At 48.7% G+C, this 20,849-nt stretch overlaps 5 protein-coding genes across 5 annotated transcripts; 3 read left to right on the top strand and 2 right to left on the bottom strand.

Annotated features, from left to right (window-relative positions):
- Positions 1-705: 705 nt before the first annotated feature.
- On the bottom strand, positions 706-2,143 carry EI90DRAFT_1637765 (uncharacterized protein). Its single transcript, XM_039051986.1, has 6 exons — positions 1,650-2,143; positions 1,555-1,587; positions 1,437-1,502; positions 1,285-1,377; positions 1,050-1,228; positions 706-973 (listed from the first exon to the last, which is right to left on the bottom strand). The coding sequence occupies exons 1-6, from the start codon at positions 1,818-1,820 to the stop codon at positions 889-891; spliced, it is 627 nt and encodes a 208-aa protein (XP_038913833.1). The 5' UTR covers positions 1,821-2,143; the 3' UTR covers positions 706-888.
- A 537-nt stretch (positions 2,144-2,680) lies between these two features.
- On the top strand, positions 2,681-3,576 carry EI90DRAFT_3017897 (uncharacterized protein; the record flags this gene model as incomplete). The annotated part of the gene is made up of 4 exons (XM_039057159.1): positions 2,681-2,781; positions 2,852-2,937; positions 3,035-3,178; positions 3,425-3,576. The coding sequence occupies 4 exons, from the start codon at positions 2,681-2,683 to the stop codon at positions 3,574-3,576; spliced, it is 483 nt and encodes a 160-aa protein (XP_038913832.1).
- A 384-nt stretch (positions 3,577-3,960) lies between these two features.
- Positions 3,961-8,166, top strand: EI90DRAFT_2998273 (Saccharopine dehydrogenase-domain-containing protein). Its single transcript, XM_039056257.1, has 15 exons — positions 3,961-4,315; positions 4,368-4,415; positions 4,470-4,510; positions 4,566-4,913; positions 4,967-5,094; positions 5,158-5,255; positions 5,313-5,329; positions 5,383-5,499; positions 5,552-5,710; positions 5,770-6,440; positions 6,495-6,605; positions 6,661-6,823; positions 6,875-7,131; positions 7,188-7,424; positions 7,483-8,166. Exons 1-15 carry the CDS (start codon positions 4,150-4,152, stop codon positions 7,997-7,999), a joined length of 3,078 nt encoding a protein of 1,025 aa, XP_038913831.1. The 5' UTR covers positions 3,961-4,149; the 3' UTR covers positions 8,000-8,166.
- Positions 8,167-8,528: 362 nt separating this feature from the next.
- EI90DRAFT_3066164 (uncharacterized protein) lies at positions 8,529-10,279 on the bottom strand. Its single transcript, XM_039060935.1, has 8 exons — positions 9,827-10,279; positions 9,688-9,765; positions 9,545-9,634; positions 9,397-9,478; positions 9,307-9,326; positions 9,161-9,249; positions 8,799-9,096; positions 8,529-8,744 (listed from the first exon to the last, which is right to left on the bottom strand). The coding sequence occupies exons 1-8, from the start codon at positions 10,046-10,048 to the stop codon at positions 8,619-8,621; spliced, it is 1,005 nt and encodes a 334-aa protein (XP_038913830.1). The 5' UTR covers positions 10,049-10,279; the 3' UTR covers positions 8,529-8,618.
- A 4,542-nt stretch (positions 10,280-14,821) lies between these two features.
- On the top strand, positions 14,822-16,257 carry EI90DRAFT_3066155 (Chloroperoxidase). The gene is made up of 5 exons (XM_039060934.1): positions 14,822-15,031; positions 15,127-15,134; positions 15,265-15,467; positions 15,614-15,846; positions 15,933-16,257. Exons 1-5 carry the CDS (start codon positions 14,915-14,917, stop codon positions 16,095-16,097), a joined length of 726 nt encoding a protein of 241 aa, XP_038913829.1. The 5' UTR covers positions 14,822-14,914; the 3' UTR covers positions 16,098-16,257.
- Positions 16,258-20,849: the final 4,592 nt, after the last annotated feature.

The raw sequence follows: 20,849 nt of genomic DNA, 5'->3' as shown, positions 1-20,849 counted from the left end.
GTACACGCGTAACAGCAAAAATCGCCAGAACCATGCTCGACCTTGAAGGGTGGAGCGTGGCGCTGGGGTAGTCCTTTTGTTATGTAATTGCGCTCGCGCTGGGAGCGTAAACTACCACATATGCCGGCGCCTTCGAACCGACCGGCCAGAGAAACTGGAAACGATTTGAAACATTCGGTACATATGCCACGGCCGCGCCCATACTATAAGCGGAGGCGATGACGTTTCTGCAACCTCAAGGCTGATAACGCCGTGTGTGCTTGGCCAATTCATTCTGTTATATACACGGTCACACCGTGACGGTGCGACGTTTCTGCCACACGATTTCCTAGGCAGGATATTGGCCCCTATGGATAAAACGCTTTCCTGCCATCTGGTCTGTGCTGGCAACATAGATATTCGTTCATGCGAACAGTCAATAACACATTCAGCCGAGGCCATCAACGTAGCTATCGCACGCTCTAGTATAAGTACATAGGAGTGAACAAGGATTTCGGCATACACTGTTGAGCAGTTATCCATCGGTTAATGCTGCTCTTCGTTCAAATAGAATGACTTCGGCCGTGGGGCCGTACTTTCATTCGATATAGGTATGAGCCACTAAGTGTCAAACCCAAGACCCCGATGATGATGTACGTCACTATTCTTGCCCAAAGCCTGATGCCTCGCGGTCCAAGGTCTGGGCCAGCGGTCACTCTTGGACCACTACCATGCAGCTCATCCGTCAGTGAAAATCCAGCCACAGCCCCGCAAAACGAAGCAAACCCCATCGTTATGGAGAATAGACAAATAAAATTAAGGACGATTGCAAGACGCTGAATTCTCCAATTTTTTGAAGTTGCTGCTGAAAGACCGAGTGAGGCATCGCTCGCTTGGGTTTCAAGGAGATCAGACCCGGATAGCAAGCCGCTTGCAACACTGGACAAGGCTAGGGATGTTACGATTGCCAGAGCAATGATGAAAAACCACCAAGCTGGAGCCGAAAGGGTTGATTAGTAAACAAGGCTTGTGAGCGAAACACAAACGATGAACAAGCGAAGTATGCATACCTACGAAAAAGGCCCACATATCTGCCGATGGGTTTGTGAGCTGATATCATGAGACTCAGCAGGAAAGGAGACCTACCCCCACGAGTCCCAGAATACAGTATGCTCAGTGACAGCGACGCACCTAGAGCTGCTAAAGCTCCAACTGACGATGCCGTTTCCTTTTGGATATCCAAAAGACGCTGTAACCAGATTTAGGGTCGTGACGCACACTAAGAATCGAGGAGCTCGAACTAACATCAACTACCATGGGGTCTAGAGCAACCAAGCTCTTTGAGCTTGCAAAGGCTCTCCATTCAAGCAGGTTCAGCTTGTTTCGAAGCTTTCGAAGCTAGGAAGAAATTGGTGAGGACCGGGGAAACGCCTCTTTAGAAACAAGCCCTTGCGTACATGCCCACGCAGCGTAGCGTCCTTCTCTAAGTTTGTGATCAAGTCGGCATCATGCACACTAGAGTCCTAGGGCAGACCATTTGGACGAGGAGACAGGACCGTTGGTTCCTTGACGTACCATGTTCTCGCGTTCACTTTCAAGCCTGCTCAACTGAAAGAGTCGAGAGGACTCGGGTAAACTCGGTCACTCGTTTCGGGCCAAATAGTACTTACTACGGTCACTACGGTGGCAATCTCCTTCCTTGTATTGTCTATGCGTAACTGATCGTGATTGAAGGAGAACGATAAAGAGTCCATCCGTTCTGGATCAATCGTCCTCCTCGAGACCGGGGCGTTTTCTGGCTTCTCGGAGGGGTCCGAACCACTTGCTGTTTGTTGCGACATCGGAGGGGAGGGGAGGGATCTGATTTGTGTTGCTCGAATATCATCTCTGTTGCTTTTATATACCGGCCATCAAACACCACATCCCAATTATGGCTCAGAGGCTCGATCCGGGGGCCCCTACCCTTGTTGTTTCTCATGACTCATTCCCATCAAAAGCCATGAGCCTCTGGGACGACATGCACCAAATCGGGCCAATCACTGCCTTCCCACAATCACCATGGTGTGATAAAGGGGCTGGAGCGTTGCGATGTGGGATATAACTTTGAATTGATTCGCCAGGGTTTAATTCAAATGGAGGCTATGTGCCATGCTGACAGATTTGAAATTCGCCAAGCTCGTCAAGCGCCCAACAGAAGCACTAGAGGACACAACACCGAATCATCAACCAGAACACTACCGTGTGTTGACGGTCTATGCGCGGCTGCAGCGTGATGCAACGGGACAGTGGTCATGAAGCCGCGAGGTGACAACGTTGGTTTTCATCGTATTCCAATAGAGACTGGTCACCTGCGTAGGTTGTCGTGATACCGACACCCAACGAAACTGGGGACCTCACAGGAATGCGGTGTGATGGAAAACGCTGGGACTGAAGTTGCCATTGTGCTTGGCTTCGAATGAACAGACCACCGTCCCCATAGTGGATTCGGCTATTTCCGCCAAGGTGAGCGGAGTTGGGGCGGAGGTTGTGGTCTTGTAAGCAGGTTGCGGATTAGGAACCCTCCTTCCAGACTCAGCCCTAACATCAAACACATCATCAGCATAAATAACGCCTGCAAGGACAAGCTGACAGACAGGGCGGGGTTGTGTACGGTGGCTCTTTGAACCGCCCAGTAACAACGGGCGTGCTTTGAGGCAGGCCCATGTGGTATTACTTTTCCATCCAGCGGCAACCTTCAAGCCTGCAAGCTCTAAGGAGTTTAAGAGCCCCCGGACTGACTAGGGGAACGTGCCACAGCTTCCAGTGTGACCACAGCCATCTTGCCTATTCCAAAGGAGGCTAGTAACCCGCCTACTATCTTGCGCATTTTTAGTACGTGCTTGATTGTGAGCGAGAGAACGAAATTCCGCAGAGCCCAGGTCCCCGACGTCGGCAAAGATGTGGAGCAAATCGAGGACAGTGCGTCAATATACTCTGTATATTTGCTGCGACATTCTGGAAGGGTAGAGAATTGTGTCGGGGATTAGGCTCAAAGTTTGACAATTATCGCATGCAGAGGTGGAGAATCTAGCACGGCTTGACGAGGGGCTTGCCTATTTCTACCGAACGACAATGCAAGAGTATTCGGTTCTGGGGATCATGAATGCCAAGGACCGATTTTTTGAGAACGACTTCTCCCATATGTCACACAAGGCAATTGGTAGGCTGAGCAGCACTGGGCCCCGGGTCTTCTTTTCTTTTCTTTTCTTTTTTGGTGGAACCCTTCGTAGCTTTCGCGGGCAGATCCTGCCTGGGGGTTTGTAGGGGAAGGCTGGTCCTTCCGGGGACCCGGGTTTTCTGCAACCCAAATTGGCGTGGAGCGTGTGCTCATGCATGCCTATAATTTATATGCAGGTGACCAGCCTCTATTGAATTAGAGCCTATTTACCAGCATGTTTAATAACAGGACGAGAGATCTCGCGAGCTAGCCCGATGAGTCGTTGGCAGGGAATCATAGAACCGGGGCGGACAGCATTTCGAGGCCTGAAGGGCGAGTTCGAACGGACAGAGGCTCGACAACCCTTTACCCCATCCGCAACACACAAAATTGGGGACTAACTGATCAACATAGGCTGCAGCAACGATGCTCACGCGAAGCCATTGACACTTATGGTCGAGTGCCAGCAAACGTGCTCCGCATTCGAGCAGGTGCCAGGATGACGATTTGCACCTGCGTCGTCGTCACACCACGGACAATGGATCAGCAAATCCGTTATTTCCGGAGCAAGTAATGTCACCATGTGACCCGGCGAGACAAACCCTTTCGAGCACGTCGGTGAACTCGTGACGCCAACGAACGCAGAGGTAGGGTCAATATCTCCGTCAGATCGAGTGTCCCGCACAGATATTCTTATGGTGCCTCCCATCTTGCATCAAGATGTGGGGGACTGCTTTCCGATTTTGATGTGATGAAGCGCCAACTTGTGCACAGGCCACAAATTAATGATCAGATCTGCCAGTCACGTGTGGGACCATGCGACGTCGAAGCAGGTCATCCTCTCAGGGAATATATAATCCTATGGTAAACCCCTATCTGCGTTCTCCGGACTATCCTCAGGTCTGTCTTTTTGATCGTGTGCATCCTGAGAGATATCAGCACTGGCAAACAGACTGATACAGCTGGGCTCTTGAATGTTGATTTATTGTCGATCTAGGATTTATTACTTTGAGCTTAACACGCGTCACATAGCCGGTTGCCGCCTAGCTTCAACATTTTCCTCAGCCAAGCCTTTCGCAGTTGGATTGCGCAGAGAAGACTCTGCACGGTTATGGGAGCGGCGAGCGCCTCTTACACCAGGTAACTGACATACGCTCCCATGATACGCTGCGTGGACTCATGCAAGAGATAGATGCAGTTAGTACCCTCGTGGGGAGAGGTGTTCAAGTCTTGGTCCAAAGTCCGTTCCATTGAGGCTTCTCCACTCGTCAGCTGATAAGGCGCATGACCACAGGTTGTAATCGGCGCATCTTCTCGGACAAAGATTATGCATCTGTAAGTCTCCGTCATGGCACTTGCCTGATTTGGCCTGATTTTGACTGTTTCCAAGGCCGGTGCTAGAATTGTCTCAACCCTTGATCCGGCACACTTGATACTTGGTATCAAAGAAATTCCTTTGACGGAGCTCGAGCATCTTTCCTCTCTGCACTACCCTCGGCCACGTACACACTTAATGTTCTCTCACACGCACAAGGGCCAGCCTTATAACATGCCGCTTCTTGCCCATTTTCTTCAATCTAAAGATAGTCCCCGACTCATTGACTACGAAAACATAATCGGGGACGACGGAAAGAGGACAGTAGCTTTCGGTTTCTTTGCTGGGGCCGCCGGAATTATTGAAGGATTGGGAGCTGCTGCACTCGATTTGCTCCATATTGGATTTGCATCTCCTTTCTTGGTCAGTGCCCCGGACCAAACCATTCTAAACCAATTAAGAGAATATTTCTTCAGAATATTCCTCGGGCATATGTGCACAAGGACCTCGCATCGGCCAAGGCATCGCTGCGCGCCGTCGGGGAACAGGTTTCCGCTCATGGGACCCCAGAAGCTGCTGGACCTTTGGTTATTGCTGTTACTGGGTATGCCCTGCCATTTTGACGCTGGGGCGCAAGGGTGTGACGAATCCATTATGCGCCATCTAGGAATGGAAATGTGATCCAAGGTGCGATGGATATGTTGAAGGAACTCCCCGTTGAATTTGTGCAGCCGCGTCAGCTGCCTGTTCTTGTCGCTGATCCTGGTATGTGTTGCTGATATCTGATTGGTGACTGCACTGCGATATACAATTACTATTTAGCCACGGACTTGAAGAAGGTAGGGTATTTCTTGCCAGTGCGCCACTTCCGTAGCTAAGGATTTGTGTTTAGGTCTATGTTGTACATGCTCAACCCTCGTCCTACCTTTTCCGCAAGGATGGGGGAGCGTACGACCGTCAAGACTACTACGATCGTCCCTCCGAATACTACAGTCGCTTCTATGAAACCGTGAGCTTCTTGATCTTCGCAAGGGTTTTGTTGACACGCCATTCTTTTCTAGATTGCTCCATATGTATCCCTCCTCGTCAACGGGGCCGGTTGGCAACCTGGTTTCCCGCCCCTCATGTCGAACCAGCAGCTTGGCCTTGCTCTTCGCAACGCGAAGCTGGTTGGGAGGGCGAGATTCAGAAGCATCTCTGACATATCATGCGATGTTAATGTGCGTAACCGCTTTCCTCCCAACTGCGTCGAATCTCTGATGGCGCCGGGGTGTTCAAGGGAGGCATCGAGTTCCTGACACGAGTAACGACTGTCGACGATCCATTCTACTACGTTTCTCCCATTTCCTCATCCTCAGTGGAGACCTCAGCGAAACCCTTGAGGCAATCGATCCAGATGGTGGCGGTGGATATTCTACCTACTACTTTGCCTCTCGATGCGTCTCGGCACTTCAGTTCCAGGCTTGAACCGTATTTGTGGACGCTCATCAAACAAATGAAAGGCGAGGCGTTGAGGGGTGATGATATCGCATACTCAGAGGCTCTCAGCAAGGCCACCATTGTTCAAGGTGGACGGCTTGCAAAACAACACGAATGGCTATATAATAGAGCGAGGGAACAGCGACGGGCTACTACACCGACTGAGCAAGCCCATCTCCTCTCCTCCGATATGTCATTAGGTACAACTCCGAAATCGTCGAGTTTTCTGCGTCCAAAGAAGAGGATCCTCCTCTTCGGTAGTGGAATGGTCGCTAAGCCGTTCCTTCAGACGATATGGGATCATATCGAACACAAGGACTCTGCATTGAAAGTTGTAGTCGCTTCCAACAACATTATTGAAGCCGAAGCTCTTGTGAATGGACATGAAGCAACTACAACAGTCGTCGAAATTGACGTTAACAACGAGGTAAATGCAGGGCGCCTTGTTGAGAGTGCAGACATCGTTGCTAGGTGCGTATTACTCTGTCTCTGCTTTCTCGAGTTTAACAACATAATTTACTATAGTCTCTTGCCTGCCTCACTTCACGTCCGCATCGCGGAGTATTGTCTTAAGTATCGCAAGCATCTTGTCACTGCATCGTACATCTCCCCGGCAATGAAGGATCTTAATGAACGGTAAATTACTTAGGTCCTGGCCTCCATACGCATTTCTGACCTGGGCGTGCGACAGGGCGATTGGGTTTGATCTATTGTTCTTGAACGAAATTGGTCTCGATCCAGGATTAGACCACTTATCTGCAATGGAGCTTCGAAATAAGTTAGAAGCTGAGGGGAGGAAAGTCATTTCCTTCATCTCCTGGTGTGGGGGGCTTCCGGCTCCAGAAGATAGTAATGTGTGCTGGTATCCCTACGTCTGTCGGAATAGTTCTGAAAATCTCCTTTAGGTGCCTCTTGGCATGAAGTTTTCATGGAGCCCCCGTGCTCTCCTGAGTGCTGTTCTCAATGATGCTCATTTCAAGATGTCAAATAAGGTGCACTTTGTCCCAGGGAAGGAATTGCTATCCAGATACTTCCCAGATGTGAATATTGCAAGGGGCTTCGCCTTGGAAGGCTTGGCGAATCGTGACAGTCTTTCTTATGCGGAAGCTTATGATCTTGGGTCTCTGGATGATTTGGAGACCGTCTTCCGAGGAACCTTACGGTGAGTGCCCGACAGGGGCTCATAGACTGATGCTTTTGCTTAAGTCGAGACATCAGATATAAAGGGTTTTCTCGTATGCTACAATCTTTCAAGAACATTGGGTTGCTGAGCGTTAGCGGGGAAAGCGAAATCCAGATCGAGAACTGGTCGGATCTTGTACCTGCTGCACTTGGGAAAACCCTCGGAATGCCTAATCCCTCCGTATTCTCATCGCTTGAATCACTTCGTTCAGGGTTAGAGGACGCCATATCTGATGCTCAGTCTGTCGAATCAACATTGGCTGCCATGTCCGAGTGAGCTTCCTTGCAGCCAAAGACGCTTCAACCTGCCTACTCACATCATAGCCATTAGACTATCGTTGTTGCGCAATTCTGCTCCTCCGCGTGAACTTCCGGTCATTCCTAGGGGATCATACTCGCCCATGGAACTCTTTGCAACTCTCTTATCTCACAAACTTCGATACCATCCTGGGGAACGAGACATGGTGATTCTTAACCACGAGCTCGTCACAATCCCTTCGACTGCACGTTTTGATCCGACTCTAGCACATGGCACCTCCCACTCTGGCCCGCACCAAGTACACACGAGTACCCTTGTTGCATATGGAGACACCTCTCCCGACGGATCATCCGCTATGGCACGTACCGTCGGATTGCCGCTTGCTTTTGCTGCTCTTAGGATCTTGAATGGAGATATTCGAGTTCGAGGTGTGAGGGCTCCTGTCGATGAGGAAATTTATAAGGTTTTACTTGAGGATTTACGGGGTGAAGGGATGATCATGAAAGAAGGGCGGGTGGAAGGGGCTGGAATGGGTCAGGAGTTGGTTGATGGTTTAGAGTGGATGAAGGCAAGTCAAGTTGCCACGTAAACTCATGCTGTTTTAAGCTTGCATTACAATTGTAACTTTTCACTCTCAGAATTATCTGGCTATCCCGTGTAACTTTTCTAACTGAACAATGTCCTAGCTCAATATTGACTGACACTGAATGCGATTCATCGAAGCAAAACACGGATAATTCGCCTCCAACAACGGATACAGGCTCACCCTCTGTACAGGATACTGATGTAATGATACACAACGTCAAATGATTTTCTACTATTTCGGGACGAAGTGCAATCCTACCTCGGTTTTCCCTTCGGTACACGTATATATGTACATATCCTCGACGGAACACCGTACCAATAACGAAGCACTCATTTCAAAAACTGATCAAACCGAAGACAATGCCCGCCTAAATAAACATCCCACATAACAACAAGCCTCGAGAATACTGACATTGCTACTACGGTCGAACCTGATCGTTGTGAATTCGGGCCATTGATTCTCTCCGTCAATTATTCGCATCGAGCTATCCATGGTAGTTCAAATGCAACGCGAAGTGCATGAAAAGAAGAGGACGAGAATAATATATATGAGAATTATGATACAAAGCACACAGCAACAATTAGGTGTGCTGGAACAAGTGCATATCTTGAAATCAGGTCAATCAGTCAAGATCCTCCAGCATTTTCACCTTCACAGAAAAATGCTCATTTGACCGTCCCCAAGTGAGAACTTTGTGTTTAAATACTGAAGTAAAACAGCTAAATGCAGTAAAAGCACCTCCCAAGACCTGATAGATGTGGTCAAATGCACATCAATACAGGGATCAGAGAAAGTTCCGTACCACGTAGGTAGCAATCATGCAGACTCTTGGTGAAGAAGTGAACGTTGGTGGGGCGTCAGGGTTACGGCCCAAAACCTGAACGGAGGTCAGTAGGAAGGCCATAGCTATAGCCATAGACAGTCTAGCTAAAACAACAACGATAGTCACGATAGTGTACCAGAAGGTTGGATTTGGAAACGGGTAGTTCCCCTGGCGACTACACCAAACAAGCACAACTTGAAGGGTGGTGGCGACCATGAGACAACCCAAGAAAAGTACAAAGGAGATACACATGTAAGATATATTTCCTCGAAGGGCACTAAACGGTTGGTAGTGGTGAGAACTATGATATGTATTACCAAATGACCCATCCTAACTCTCACCTGACAATGGAGGTATAGCTTATACCGGCACCCAAGATAGACAATGCGGACAATATTCTAATATTCTCACTATAGTCATCGAGAGCGTCCTTTCCGTCATTGTTAAGCAATGCTTAAAAAAAAAGCAAATTCGAAACTGTTGTTACCTTTGCCCAATCAGAAATTCCTAAAAAAATGTGCCCCAGTATCAGTCAAGCAAGTGGGATACCCATTAGGTGACTAACTCCTGACCTCACCTTTGTATCCAGTCGTCTTTCCATTAGTTTGCGATCGAACAATATCTCGAATTTCTAAAATTTCGCCCTGCAGAACTTTGATCTGGGAATTGACAGTGATGGTCAAGGTTCAACAGCAATCCGGACTAACGCTTTGCACAAGACTCGCCTGCTTTTTCAGGCTCCTGCAATCGGCAGTGATACGCTTCCAGGTACTTGTAGCTTCCCGCCTCCAGCCATCAATCCTTTTCCCCCTCCCCTTGAGATAAGGATTATCGTTGAGGGGATCATGCAGATTTCGCCAGTACAAACAGGTTTGGTGTTCACGGGGAGTCCCAACTTCCGTAGCTGCTCTAAAGCTTTTCTTTCCTCCTCGTTCCAGACTTTATGCTAGTTGATATGACGGCAATTCACTAACAACAGTCAACTGGGGGCATGCGGACAAACTCACTATGGCTTCCAAAGTCATTAGACGCATTTCCCGCTCCTTGATCATTTCAGCTCCCTTCTTAATTAGTGTCTTGAATGACTTGATTGGTTCCGCATGGGTCAATGAAATTAGAGCGCCTTTAACAAGAGTGGCGACTGCCACCTTACGTGTAAATGTTGAATCTGCGGTGAATGGCTTGGCAGACGAAATTCGGTGCCCATTTCCCTGCGGGTTGTCAGCCATGCATGTGGAACGAAAACTATCCACAGACTAGCTTTGAGCGACCATTCATATGGGGGGAAAAGGGACCTCCTGTCCCCAAAATTGCGAAAAATTCTCTGTTCCATGATGGAGCATGCTCTAAATAATATGGGGCGGGAAGAACGGGATATAACTTACATGATACATTCGGGGAACGGTCCAGCGAAGCAGAGCGAATATGGTGAAGGGGATGATAATAACCATGATGAAAAGAATCAACCATCGCAGTGCCTCCACTACCGTAATTGAGAAAGCTCGGTTGTCCTTCTTATGCTCTTCTTCGTAAAAACTTTCCGCATGGTCCAAGGCGTCCATCGTGCGGATGACGTAAAAGCCTTACTGTTGCTAACCCAGAAGTGGGACACATAAGCAAATTTTTATTATATTTCCGGCTACAGACCTCAGAATCGAGTCGTTATTTTTTTGAGCGAGAGCTCTGTATCACCTGTATCTACTGGAAAAATACTGGAGATATTCTTTGAGTTGTGGTGGCTGAAGAAAAGTTTTGTGTTGCGAGCTCAAAAACGTGCCGGGAATTTCCGTCACCACATCGTTGGACAGTGCTATCAGAAGCCCCGCGCCAGCACCTCCGCTGCCTCTAGCTCCTCATTTGATATCTGGCTGTTGCCTTTCCAATGCACAACTGGTGGAGGAGGTCCCGGGAAATCGCGGGTGTATTTCCATACATATACTCGACTCCCTCTTCATCCGCGACAGGGTTCGGATTTCCATAGACTCTGAATCTTCTTGCTCTGCAAATCAGCTAGGGCACATGATATTCGCTCTTCAATGTCAGAGGAAGGTCCCATAGTGTCAGAGAAAGAAATGGACGGAAATTTTGGGGGGATCTGGCAAGGTTTATAACATCGCATTTTCAGGGTCACTCACTGTTGGTAATTCTGGTCCTGACAGCGCTGACAAGCAATAGAACTTTCCAAAAATGCGAAGAAGATTTCTTGAGAGCTTTTAGAATCGACTCCAATCATTTTACGGAAGGGTGTAAGGTAGACTCGTGAGCTACAGGGGCAGGAGCATAGCAGAATGACGGTTTCGGAGACAATGGCCCGATAGTTATATGTCAAACACCACAACACTCATATAAAACTCCGGGATTTTTTTGGACAGTTACATACATGTGATTCCTCTGCACATAATGGCAAAGAATGGTCGGTGAAGGAGGAGATATGAGGCAGTTATGGGCATTTGTCCCATTTCTAGGTGTGTCCAATCTCGTGATATATTATAGTATTCGTGTCAGTTGTCGCGTGACTCAGCTCTAATTTGGTCCCGCGCTCGCAATATGAGCGCTACTACCATGATATGGCCATTTATCTCGACCCCTGCCCTTGGCGCTCTCACGAGCAGCCTACAGTTTGCAGGTTAAATATCCAGAATAAACAACAACAACAACAACCATGATATGGCCAGCGCCAGCGCCACAGTCGTAGCACTACCGTGTTAAGATCAGTGTTTCAAATATAAGGCTATGGGGCGTAAGTTTCTGCGCCAATTAGTGTTGTTTGAGCAAGACATGACGACGCGCCGGCACGCATATCATGCCCATATCGGCTATGTGCATGTGGTATGATACCCTTTCACCATGTGTTTCGTGTTTCACTGTTGATTGCGTTCCACATGTAGTGCTTTCGCGTATCTCATCCTTTTATCTCTTTTGTCTGATATCTGTTATTATCCTAATTACTTATACCGCCGTGCGGTTACAATATTGATAAGTTGGTTGTTCCCCGTTATCCGAGTGTCCTCGCTGAGAGCTACATAACAACAATTAGCATACAGTCAGATATTTTGTAAGGAATAATAAACCCAATCTCACCTCAGACTCTCTGAGGGAGAGGGAGCCAAAAAAAAAACTCCCTTCTTATACGCGAACTACACCAGTGGCGCATAAAGAAGAACAAAAAGGGGGTGTAAAGTACAAGTCCCCAAACCTCACTTCGCCACCAACAATCATTTGCCTCCGTCGCCGGAAATTAGCCAAGTCGCACGGGATACTGATGCTCATGCATGAACAAAGTTGATCAGGGGAGGCATTCTAGCAGTTGTCTTGAGAGTGGCGTGGCGACGAGCAGCCTGAAGGCATGCGCAAAGCTGAAAGGGACCCAAGCCAACTCCTTGCATCTACAGTTGCAGTCCGGGCAAGTAGTGGCTTTGATGATTTTCCTATCACGATGTACATACCTGATCTCTTCAAGGAGCTTCCCGATCCGATCGAGGATTTCAGTCGAAAATATCGCTGCTAATAATTGCCTCGAGATCAGGGACCTGATAATTGATTAATTAACAGCTGTCATCACTTGATCCCGACGATATCGCGAGCCTACTAGACATCTGTCGATAGCACATGATAAATACCACAAACGCAGCCTCTAGTAGGCCAGTTGTGTCATGGTCACCCGGTTATCCACGGTCAGGCAGTACTATACGTACTACTCCGTCAGCTCGACCGGAATCCCGGCGGAGAAGCTCCCTTGTAACGCAGGTCACTAATTCCGTCAGCCTTGCCCGAATTCGCACCCCTTATTCCTTAATATACGAGTATGCATAGGCATTGACCCACACCGTGCCGGGGCGCACATCCGCCTCCGCCTCCGGTTGTTGTTTCCACACGGACCCTTGAAGAAACTGTATATGCATGGTGCGCATATGGATACGAACATGATTAGTGGGATACATGATGGGAATGCTTCACACACCTCGGACTCGATGCGCCTAGCTTGGTGACACGACGAAAGAAAGGCTGGTCACCTGCCTATGACACAACGGGCAAAGCACCACTGGCGGAATTCTCTGCTTGCAGGTCGCAGCATATATCATCACATCGTGTGTATGTGTCGATAGTTATCCTATCTAATGTAGTTGTATAATGGCTCGTCGTAATTCATCCAATCCCAGGATCAACTCCTAGCCCTCTACTTAAGCAGAGCCATATGACATGAATGTTCATATTCTTCGGGTGGGGATATTCACAGCGCTTGCGTGGATGCGCTTGTAAGTATGTATCCATTCGAAAAACCTCATCGGTTGATCAGGAATAACGCTGCACGCACATATTACGCCCGACTGACGGTAACACGTATATATTCACCCCTGCCAGTACTGCTGCGCCTCCAAATGTTCACCCAGTTCGATCCTGATCCCCTTTCCGGGTACAGCGATTCCACGGGCTAGACTCCCGAAAGAGGAACGCATCAGATGTTCATCCAAGTTGCGCAGCTGGTGTGGCCATGCAGAAGCGCTTGGAGTTATCAATTGTCTCTATAGAGACCCGAGTCCAGACTCCAACGTAATGAAATGGAACATGCCGATGAACAAGCAACGGCGTTTGCCATTGGTGAATCGTAAAAAATGTTTGCTTTTCCTTTCCCACAGAACGCTTGCTCCTTCCCCATCATCTTTTTTTTTTGTCTAATAATTTCCATTTCCGTTTTCCTTTCCCCTTTGTTGCATGCCGTGCATGCACACGCACAATGTGCATGAGAAATAATCTGACTGCACCCCCGCGACTTTCCTCTCCTATTCGGTTACGTACATAAACCGTTGCGGCACAATGTCTGGAAGGACCATATGGTCTCCACTCTCCGCTCTTTAAGGCCGAAGTCTACGTAATTGGCCATATGTATTCAGCTTATCCATCCTATCTCACGTCATCTGTAAATTGCATCATGTAGAAAGAAAAATCCATGTATTTTGCCGACGTTTGTGATAGAACGAGTCGTCCATAGAAGCGATCAACTTTGCCTGAATCCTGAACTCGAAGAGGGGAACCCGAGAAGGCGATGATCTTGATCTTCGGATCACTTGTAGGAATCGTAACGGATCGGAAGATACTGCGAATCGCCATGACCCTTCTCTTTCATATCAACGAGAAAGGGTTGATGCCTTTTCAAGTTGTGTTAGGTAAACTTAACTGAGTCGAAAGAAGACGAAGAAGCTGATGAAGTTGGAGGTTGGAGACAGCATATGCAGGTCATCCTGTTGTGTGAATATATTGTATGTACATGAGCGCAAGGGCCTCCTTTTTTGTCTAGCAGCGCTTTCACGTCCACGTCGTTGACGCTACCCCTCACCAACCCCAGGGTGGGACGAGCGCAATAGTTACAACCGATCAGGGACAGGCACATAGCGAGATTTTAGTGACGATAACGACGAAAGCGGAGGAAAATTGGCGCTCGTTAATTTTTCACAGCACTCGCGGAAATTGTGCAACCCTTGACAACGGAAACAAGACACAGCAAAGCCTTGGCCCCAACCATCTTTCGCATGAAAACCAAGTGGAAGGCAATGATTTGAATTACACATGGCTGCTTCTTTTTGATGAGTCGCACGTGATTAAATAATGGAACTGGAACTCCGAACGAATCACGTTTTCACTTCTTGGGAATAATTTGTAGTGCACCAAGTAGACTAAGTTCAGGGATACATGGTGAGAAGGGGCGAAATGAGTTAAACACGTCATAGCACGCAATCGGAAAGATGCGGGACGCGTGATTTGACGCTGCATATTACGCACTCAAGTGATGCGTTACCTAACCTAAATCAGGTGTGTACAATACAAAAAAAATATTGAAATCGGGATTAATATTGTATATTGCGCCCTGTGGCTGTGTGGTCTCGAGCTACTCATGCGTTCTCTATACTATCCATTCTTTTCAATTCCAATTTCCATCCCCTTTTCCATGGGGTTGGAGAAGAGGTATATATACCCGTTCACCCTCCCCTTCAACCCCGCTTCCACTTTTTTCATCACTTAGCCGTTTAGCACCAGCGCTAAGCCACTATCATCAACTCCATAGCCCTCTCATACCATAAACTCCCCTCATTTGAACGATGAGCGGCATCTATAACACCTTCTGGGGTAAAGACCCTTACAATCACGAATATCGTGCTCCTGGTCCAAACGACCTCAGGAGTCCTTGTCCTTTCTTGAACACGCTTGCCAATCATGTGCGTACTATCCTTATGTAAAAAAACAAACGAAACGAGTTCTTATCTGGTTGGTTACCCCAACTGCATGGCTTGGGCTTTCCTCGTTGGTGTAGGGATATGTGTGAGTAAATACGTTGTCCCGTTCATCATATAACCAAGAGCAAGTGTGCTGACGACCACTCCTTTCCTCTCCATCTTGTTCCAATCTACCCCTACACGCGACCAACAACAACACCATACAATGACAACAGCAACCGGAGTGGCCGCTACGTCACTTTGATCTCCGCAACCTTAGCCATCCGTGAAGTTTACAACTTTACCCTGATCACGTCTTTCATCGTCGCTCTCGCCGGTTGGTTCACGGGTTTGACGCAGGGTTGGAACCCATTTTGGTTCGATTTGAAACAACAAAGGATTCACAAATCATATTTGATTGAACATGATGCTAGTTTGAGTAAGTTGGTTGTTTTTTTTTTTTTCCTTTTTTTTGGTACTTGAACTTGTCGCCACACGCACTCTCCCACACTCCACATATCTAATCACCTTCACACACACACACGCACGCACACACGCACACGTCCCTTCAACGTGCAAAAACAGCCCGTGGGAACTGGCCAGAGAACAACTGGGAGCCAAATCAACAACTCTTCGAGGCGCTTATCTCCAAAGCTTCGTCCCCTGATGGACTCTCCCACGAGGATTTCGCGCATCATCGTATTGATCAAGAGAAGAAGTTGAGCTATACACTCAGTCAGCCTAGACATATTTTGGCCACGGGAGAGGTTGGATTGATCATCCCCGCGTTGGGAAGGGGGAGCGATGAGCCCAAGGAGGTTCGTGTGTTCATTGTTCCCCATTATTTTGCCGCTGACTCCCCCCCCCCCCTCCCCCTCCGGTTTTTTATATATTAATTAAACAGAGGAGGATATCGCTTGATTGGGCACGATCGTTCTTCTTGCACGCGCGTCTTCCAGATGATTGGAAACGTATAGACAAGACCATACCTTGGAGCGTGGTGAATGGTGTTGCGGGCGTTGTGAGGGATGATATGAAAAAGATTAGAGATGGAGAGAAAACCAAGTGAAGCGTCCGTGCGGGCGGGGGGAGACTTGTGGGCGGGTGTTGGGGAATGTAAATGTTCGATTTTTCTTAAATTCTTTTTGGTCATCGGACTCGATCATAGTTTGAAGCTCCATCCCCCCCTCTCCCTCGACTAGAAACCCTGTTATCTTTGATACCTATGTGGAATATTGGAGTGCGTGGCTGTGCAATTAGAGTCGTAATTGAATTTCGCTTGTCAGATACCGTAGTGCTTCAGCCTTATCGCAGCGCTTCTTACCCCAAACTACGGGTAGTTGTGGTGCTCACTTGTTGAAGTGGCATTCTGATGCCCATGTTATTGCGTTATTGTTTCCTTTTATGGGAAGCCTTATTGTTCTAATGTTTTGGCCTTTGTTCCGCTGTGCCACTCAGAAAGTATATAAGTGCAATACTGTAAGGAATGGTAACCCCACCCTTTACTTTCTATCTTTATTCTACAAGTGGACAGCCTTTGGCTCGATTTCCAATCATGTACATCAATTAGCAATCTCATTGACAATTCTGTACATCATTCAGCAGTCTCATTGACATCATTCACCATGCAGTCACTTGGTCCACATGATGGACCAATGCATGACGCATCTGGCATAGGCTCCTCATCCAGATTCCCAACTTCCACTGCACCAACATTCCTTATACTCTGTATAGATGCCTTCCTTTTACTGACACTCTTGTGCAAGGATGTGCCAGCCTTCTTCTTATTGTCCATCTCAGTGCTGGGCATTGCAGTGCTAGCCCCAAACAATTGCTTTTGTTTTGAAGCAGATGTGGAAGGAGTAGAGCCATCTGCATCACCCATCATGCCAGGTAGAGCACCTGTCAGAACTGTGCAAAGTCTCGCTGATGATAGCTGTTGGTGACTGAACATTGGCCGCTAATGATATAGGCATCCTACTCATGACCAAGCTTTAGCGAGGATCAACCTCACTGTGTCAGGGTACTGAGCTGCTCAGACTCTAGGTTGAGGGATCCTGAGCTTCCACTGGAGCTGAGGCCGAGGGGGACAGGCATCAGCAAAAAATTGTTATGCTCCTGAGTGCTCCGGAGTATCGAGAGCACTGGGAGAATCAGGAGGAGATTGGCCGGTCCAGGAACAGCCCATTTCCTCCGGAGTTGGCTAGGTACTCCAGGGCACTCCCAGGAGGGCCTTGTTACAAAAATGGGGCCAGAGGCGCCCATTTTCGTCCATTTGAGGTGCAGGGAAAAGGAAAGGGGAAGGGAGGTGGTTCATTAGGGTCTACAGATGGTTTCACAAATGGTTTAACATGTAGTTTAACAGGTAGTGTGGCAGCGAGTTTTTCGTTGATTATTGATTGGTTAAACTATATTACTATATAAATCACATGATACAGAACCCATAAGAGTCTAAAATGGAAATTCCCATTTCCATAACATTGCCCCCCAGACTCTTATGGGATTCTGTGCATGAGTGACAACAGTCCCCAAATTGAAAGAAAGAAAAGAAAATGGAAAGGTTGTGAGAAGTCTCACAATAGAGAAAAATTCCCTTGGCCAGCACCAAAACCCAATGGGAAAGCTTGGCACAAGGTTTAGATTAAGAAATAAAACATAAAAGTATAAAAATTATAAGAAAATAAAATAAAAGTGGCCTCAGCCCCCCAAATTCCTATGATCCCACAGGGAGGTGGCTCACCATGTTATGGAAATGGGAAATTTCCCAATTTAGACTCTTATGGGCCCTGCACACACCCAAATCACATGATATGTAAATAATTAGAGTTTATCCAATTATTAACCACCAAAATCGCCACTTGTGAATTATTTGTTAAACCACATGTTACACCAACTGTGAGACCATTGTAACCTCTAATGAACCCTCTCCCTTCCTCTCCCTTCTCTCCTGCGCTCAGAACGGACGAAAATGGGCGCCTCCGGCCCCATTTTTGTAACATTGGTGCCCCAACCCCGGTCGCATCCAGGAATCCGGATATGCGACACTCTGCGCAGGAACAGACACCCCAGAACCTCGCGCTGAGACCCCCAGACGATCGCCAGAGGGCGATTTTCCATTTGCGGCAAGCTTTGGAGGAGTTCTCTAGTGGAACGCTTCCGGACGCGCCTGCACCATTGGAATTGCTATGGAATTGGGGAAAATTTACTCTGGAGACAATTGGATTGGAAAAAGCTTACGATCAGGCCACAGGGAAAGCCATCTATCGCCTGAAACGCTCGCGCCGCCAGCAAATAAGCGCCATTGTTCAAGCGGTGCGAAAATTCACGCAAACGGCAGCGATTCTGGGATATATGCCGGGCGACTTTGAGGTGGACCCCCGGGGTGATTACTGCTTACTATTGGGTGGTTCTCAGCTGAGTAGCATGCGTCTGGCTTGGGATCTTTTGATTGGGAGACTACTGGACTTTTATTCACATTTCAATCACATCAAGGAGTTAATCGCTGCATATCCACCTGAAATGCGGCCTCCCAGCGCCGTTCTGACGCGCTCCCAGCCCATCCCAGCCAATTCCCATCCCCAAACGCCCATTCCAGCATCATCCAACCCCCCAATTTCGCATCATCTTCATGCAATCACGCGTCCGCCTGTGCAGACGCGTCTGGCCCATGAACTGCCGCAATTTGGGTCAAAATCGACACCCAAACCGGCGATTTCGTCGCGTTTGGTCGCTCAAACTCCCCCTCCAGCCCCTCAGCGCCCCTCAACGCCGTCCCATCTGTCGATTTCGACGCAAATGCCGATTTCGACGCGTCCACCGCTCCCTCCCCCACACCCGGTCGATCCACCACCCATTCTCTGGCATACCCGGCCGATTTCCAAGCGCCCCACACCGTCTCTGGACACCCCACTCGCTGTGCCGTCCCCGGAAGTGCCGCATCCCCTCGCCATTTCTCTTCCCCTTTCCACCCCACCACTCCCTCTCCCTCTGCCAACTTCCACAATCCCTCTCCCCAATCATTATCTCCCCTTTCCTTCAGTGCGGCCACTTCTCCGCTGCACTCCAACCTCATTGGGTCTGCTCAACTCTGCTATTTGCAGCGCGGACCCAACTCAGCCCCGACTCCAGTCTGGGGCACCACTTCTGCCTCCCCCAAGGCTTTTGGGGCCTATGCGACCACCTGGTGAGCCACCTCCCTGTGGGACCATAGGAGTCTGGGGGGCTGAGGCCTCATTTACTTTATTTCTTATAATTTCTTATAATTTTGATGTTTTATTTCGTAATTTAAACCTCATGCCAAGCTTTCCCACCGGGTTTTGGTGCTGGCTGAGGGAATTTTTCTATATTGTGAGACTTCTCACAACCTTTCTCTTCTCTTCTTTTTGTTTCGCTTTTAGTTTTTGGGTGGGCTATTGCTGTTCTGTGCAGAGACCCATAAGAGTCTGGGGGGCGATGTTATGGAAATGGGAAATTTCCCAATTTAGACTCTTATGGGCCCTGCACACACCCAAATCACATGATATGTAAATAATTAGAGTTTATCCAATTATTAACCACCAAAATCGCCACTTGTGAATTATTTGTTAAACCACATGTTACACCAACTGTGAGACCATTGTAACCTCTAATGAACCCTCTCCCTTCCTCTCCCTTCTCTCCTGCGCTCAGAACGGACGAAAATGGGCGCCTCCGGCCCCATTTTTGTAACACACCAGGTGGTCGCATAGGCCCCAAAAGCCTTGGGGGAGGCAGCAGTGCCCCAGAGTGGACCTGGGGCTGAGGTGGATCCACACCACACATGAACGGGTGTGGTGGACCCGGAGACGGAGTTGGAGTGTGGCAGAGAGGTGGCCACACTGAAAGAAGTGGGGGAGAATGGTGGGAGAGAGGTTGGGGAAGAGGGATTATGGAAGTCGGCAGAGGGAGAGGGAGTGTTAGAGTGGAAAGGGGAGGAGAAATGGTGAGGGGACGCGGCGCTTCCGGGACCGGTACAGCGAGTGGGAGATCCCGAGAGGGTATGGAGCACGCGGAAATGGGCCGGGTGTGCCAGGGAATCGGTGGTGGGATGGCCAGATGCGATGGGAGGGGAAGCGGGAGTGTTGGACTCGGCGTTCGCGTCGAATTTGACGTGTCTGCCGCTTTTGACACGCGCTGGGGGACTGGAGGGGGCACTGGGGCATCCAAATGCGATGAAATTGCGTGTTTGCACGTCGATTTTGACCCAAATTCGGTTGGTTCATGAACCAGATGCGTCTGCGCAAGCGGGCACGCGATTGCATGAGCCTGATGCAAAATTGGGGTGTTGGATGGTGTTGGAATGGGGGTTTGGAGGAGGGAAGTGGCTGGGAGTGGCTGGGAGCGCGTCGGAATAGCGCTGGATGGCTGCATTTCCAGCGAATATGAGGCAATGGCCTCTTTGATGCGTTTGAAATGTAAATAAAAATCAGCCAGTCGCCTAACCAGAAAATTCCAGGCTATATGCGAACTACTCAGCTGAGATCCACCCAGTATTAAGCTACAATCGCCCCGGGGGTCCACCTCAAAATCGCGCGGCATGAATCCCAGTGCTGCTGCTACCTGAGTGAAATTCTGCGCTTCTTGGACAATGAAGCGCATTTGGTGGCAGCGCGGGCATACGAGGCGATATAGGAGTGTTCCAGTGGCCTGGTCATACTTGCATTCCATCCCAATCGTCTCCAGGGTTAACTGTCTCCATTCCAACAGCAAATCCAGTGGTGCGCGCGCATCTGGAAGCGTTCCACTAGAGAACTCCTCCAGGACTTGCTGCAGAAGAAAAATCGCCCTCTGGCGATTGTCTGGG

The sequence above is a fragment of the Cantharellus anzutake genome (assembly GCF_015039405.1).
Source record: "Cantharellus anzutake strain C23 chromosome Unknown EI90scaffold_38, whole genome shotgun sequence".
In the NCBI taxonomy this organism is placed as follows: domain Eukaryota; kingdom Fungi; phylum Basidiomycota; class Agaricomycetes; order Cantharellales; family Hydnaceae; genus Cantharellus; species Cantharellus anzutake.
This window is presented reverse-complemented; position numbering and strand designations above follow the sequence as displayed.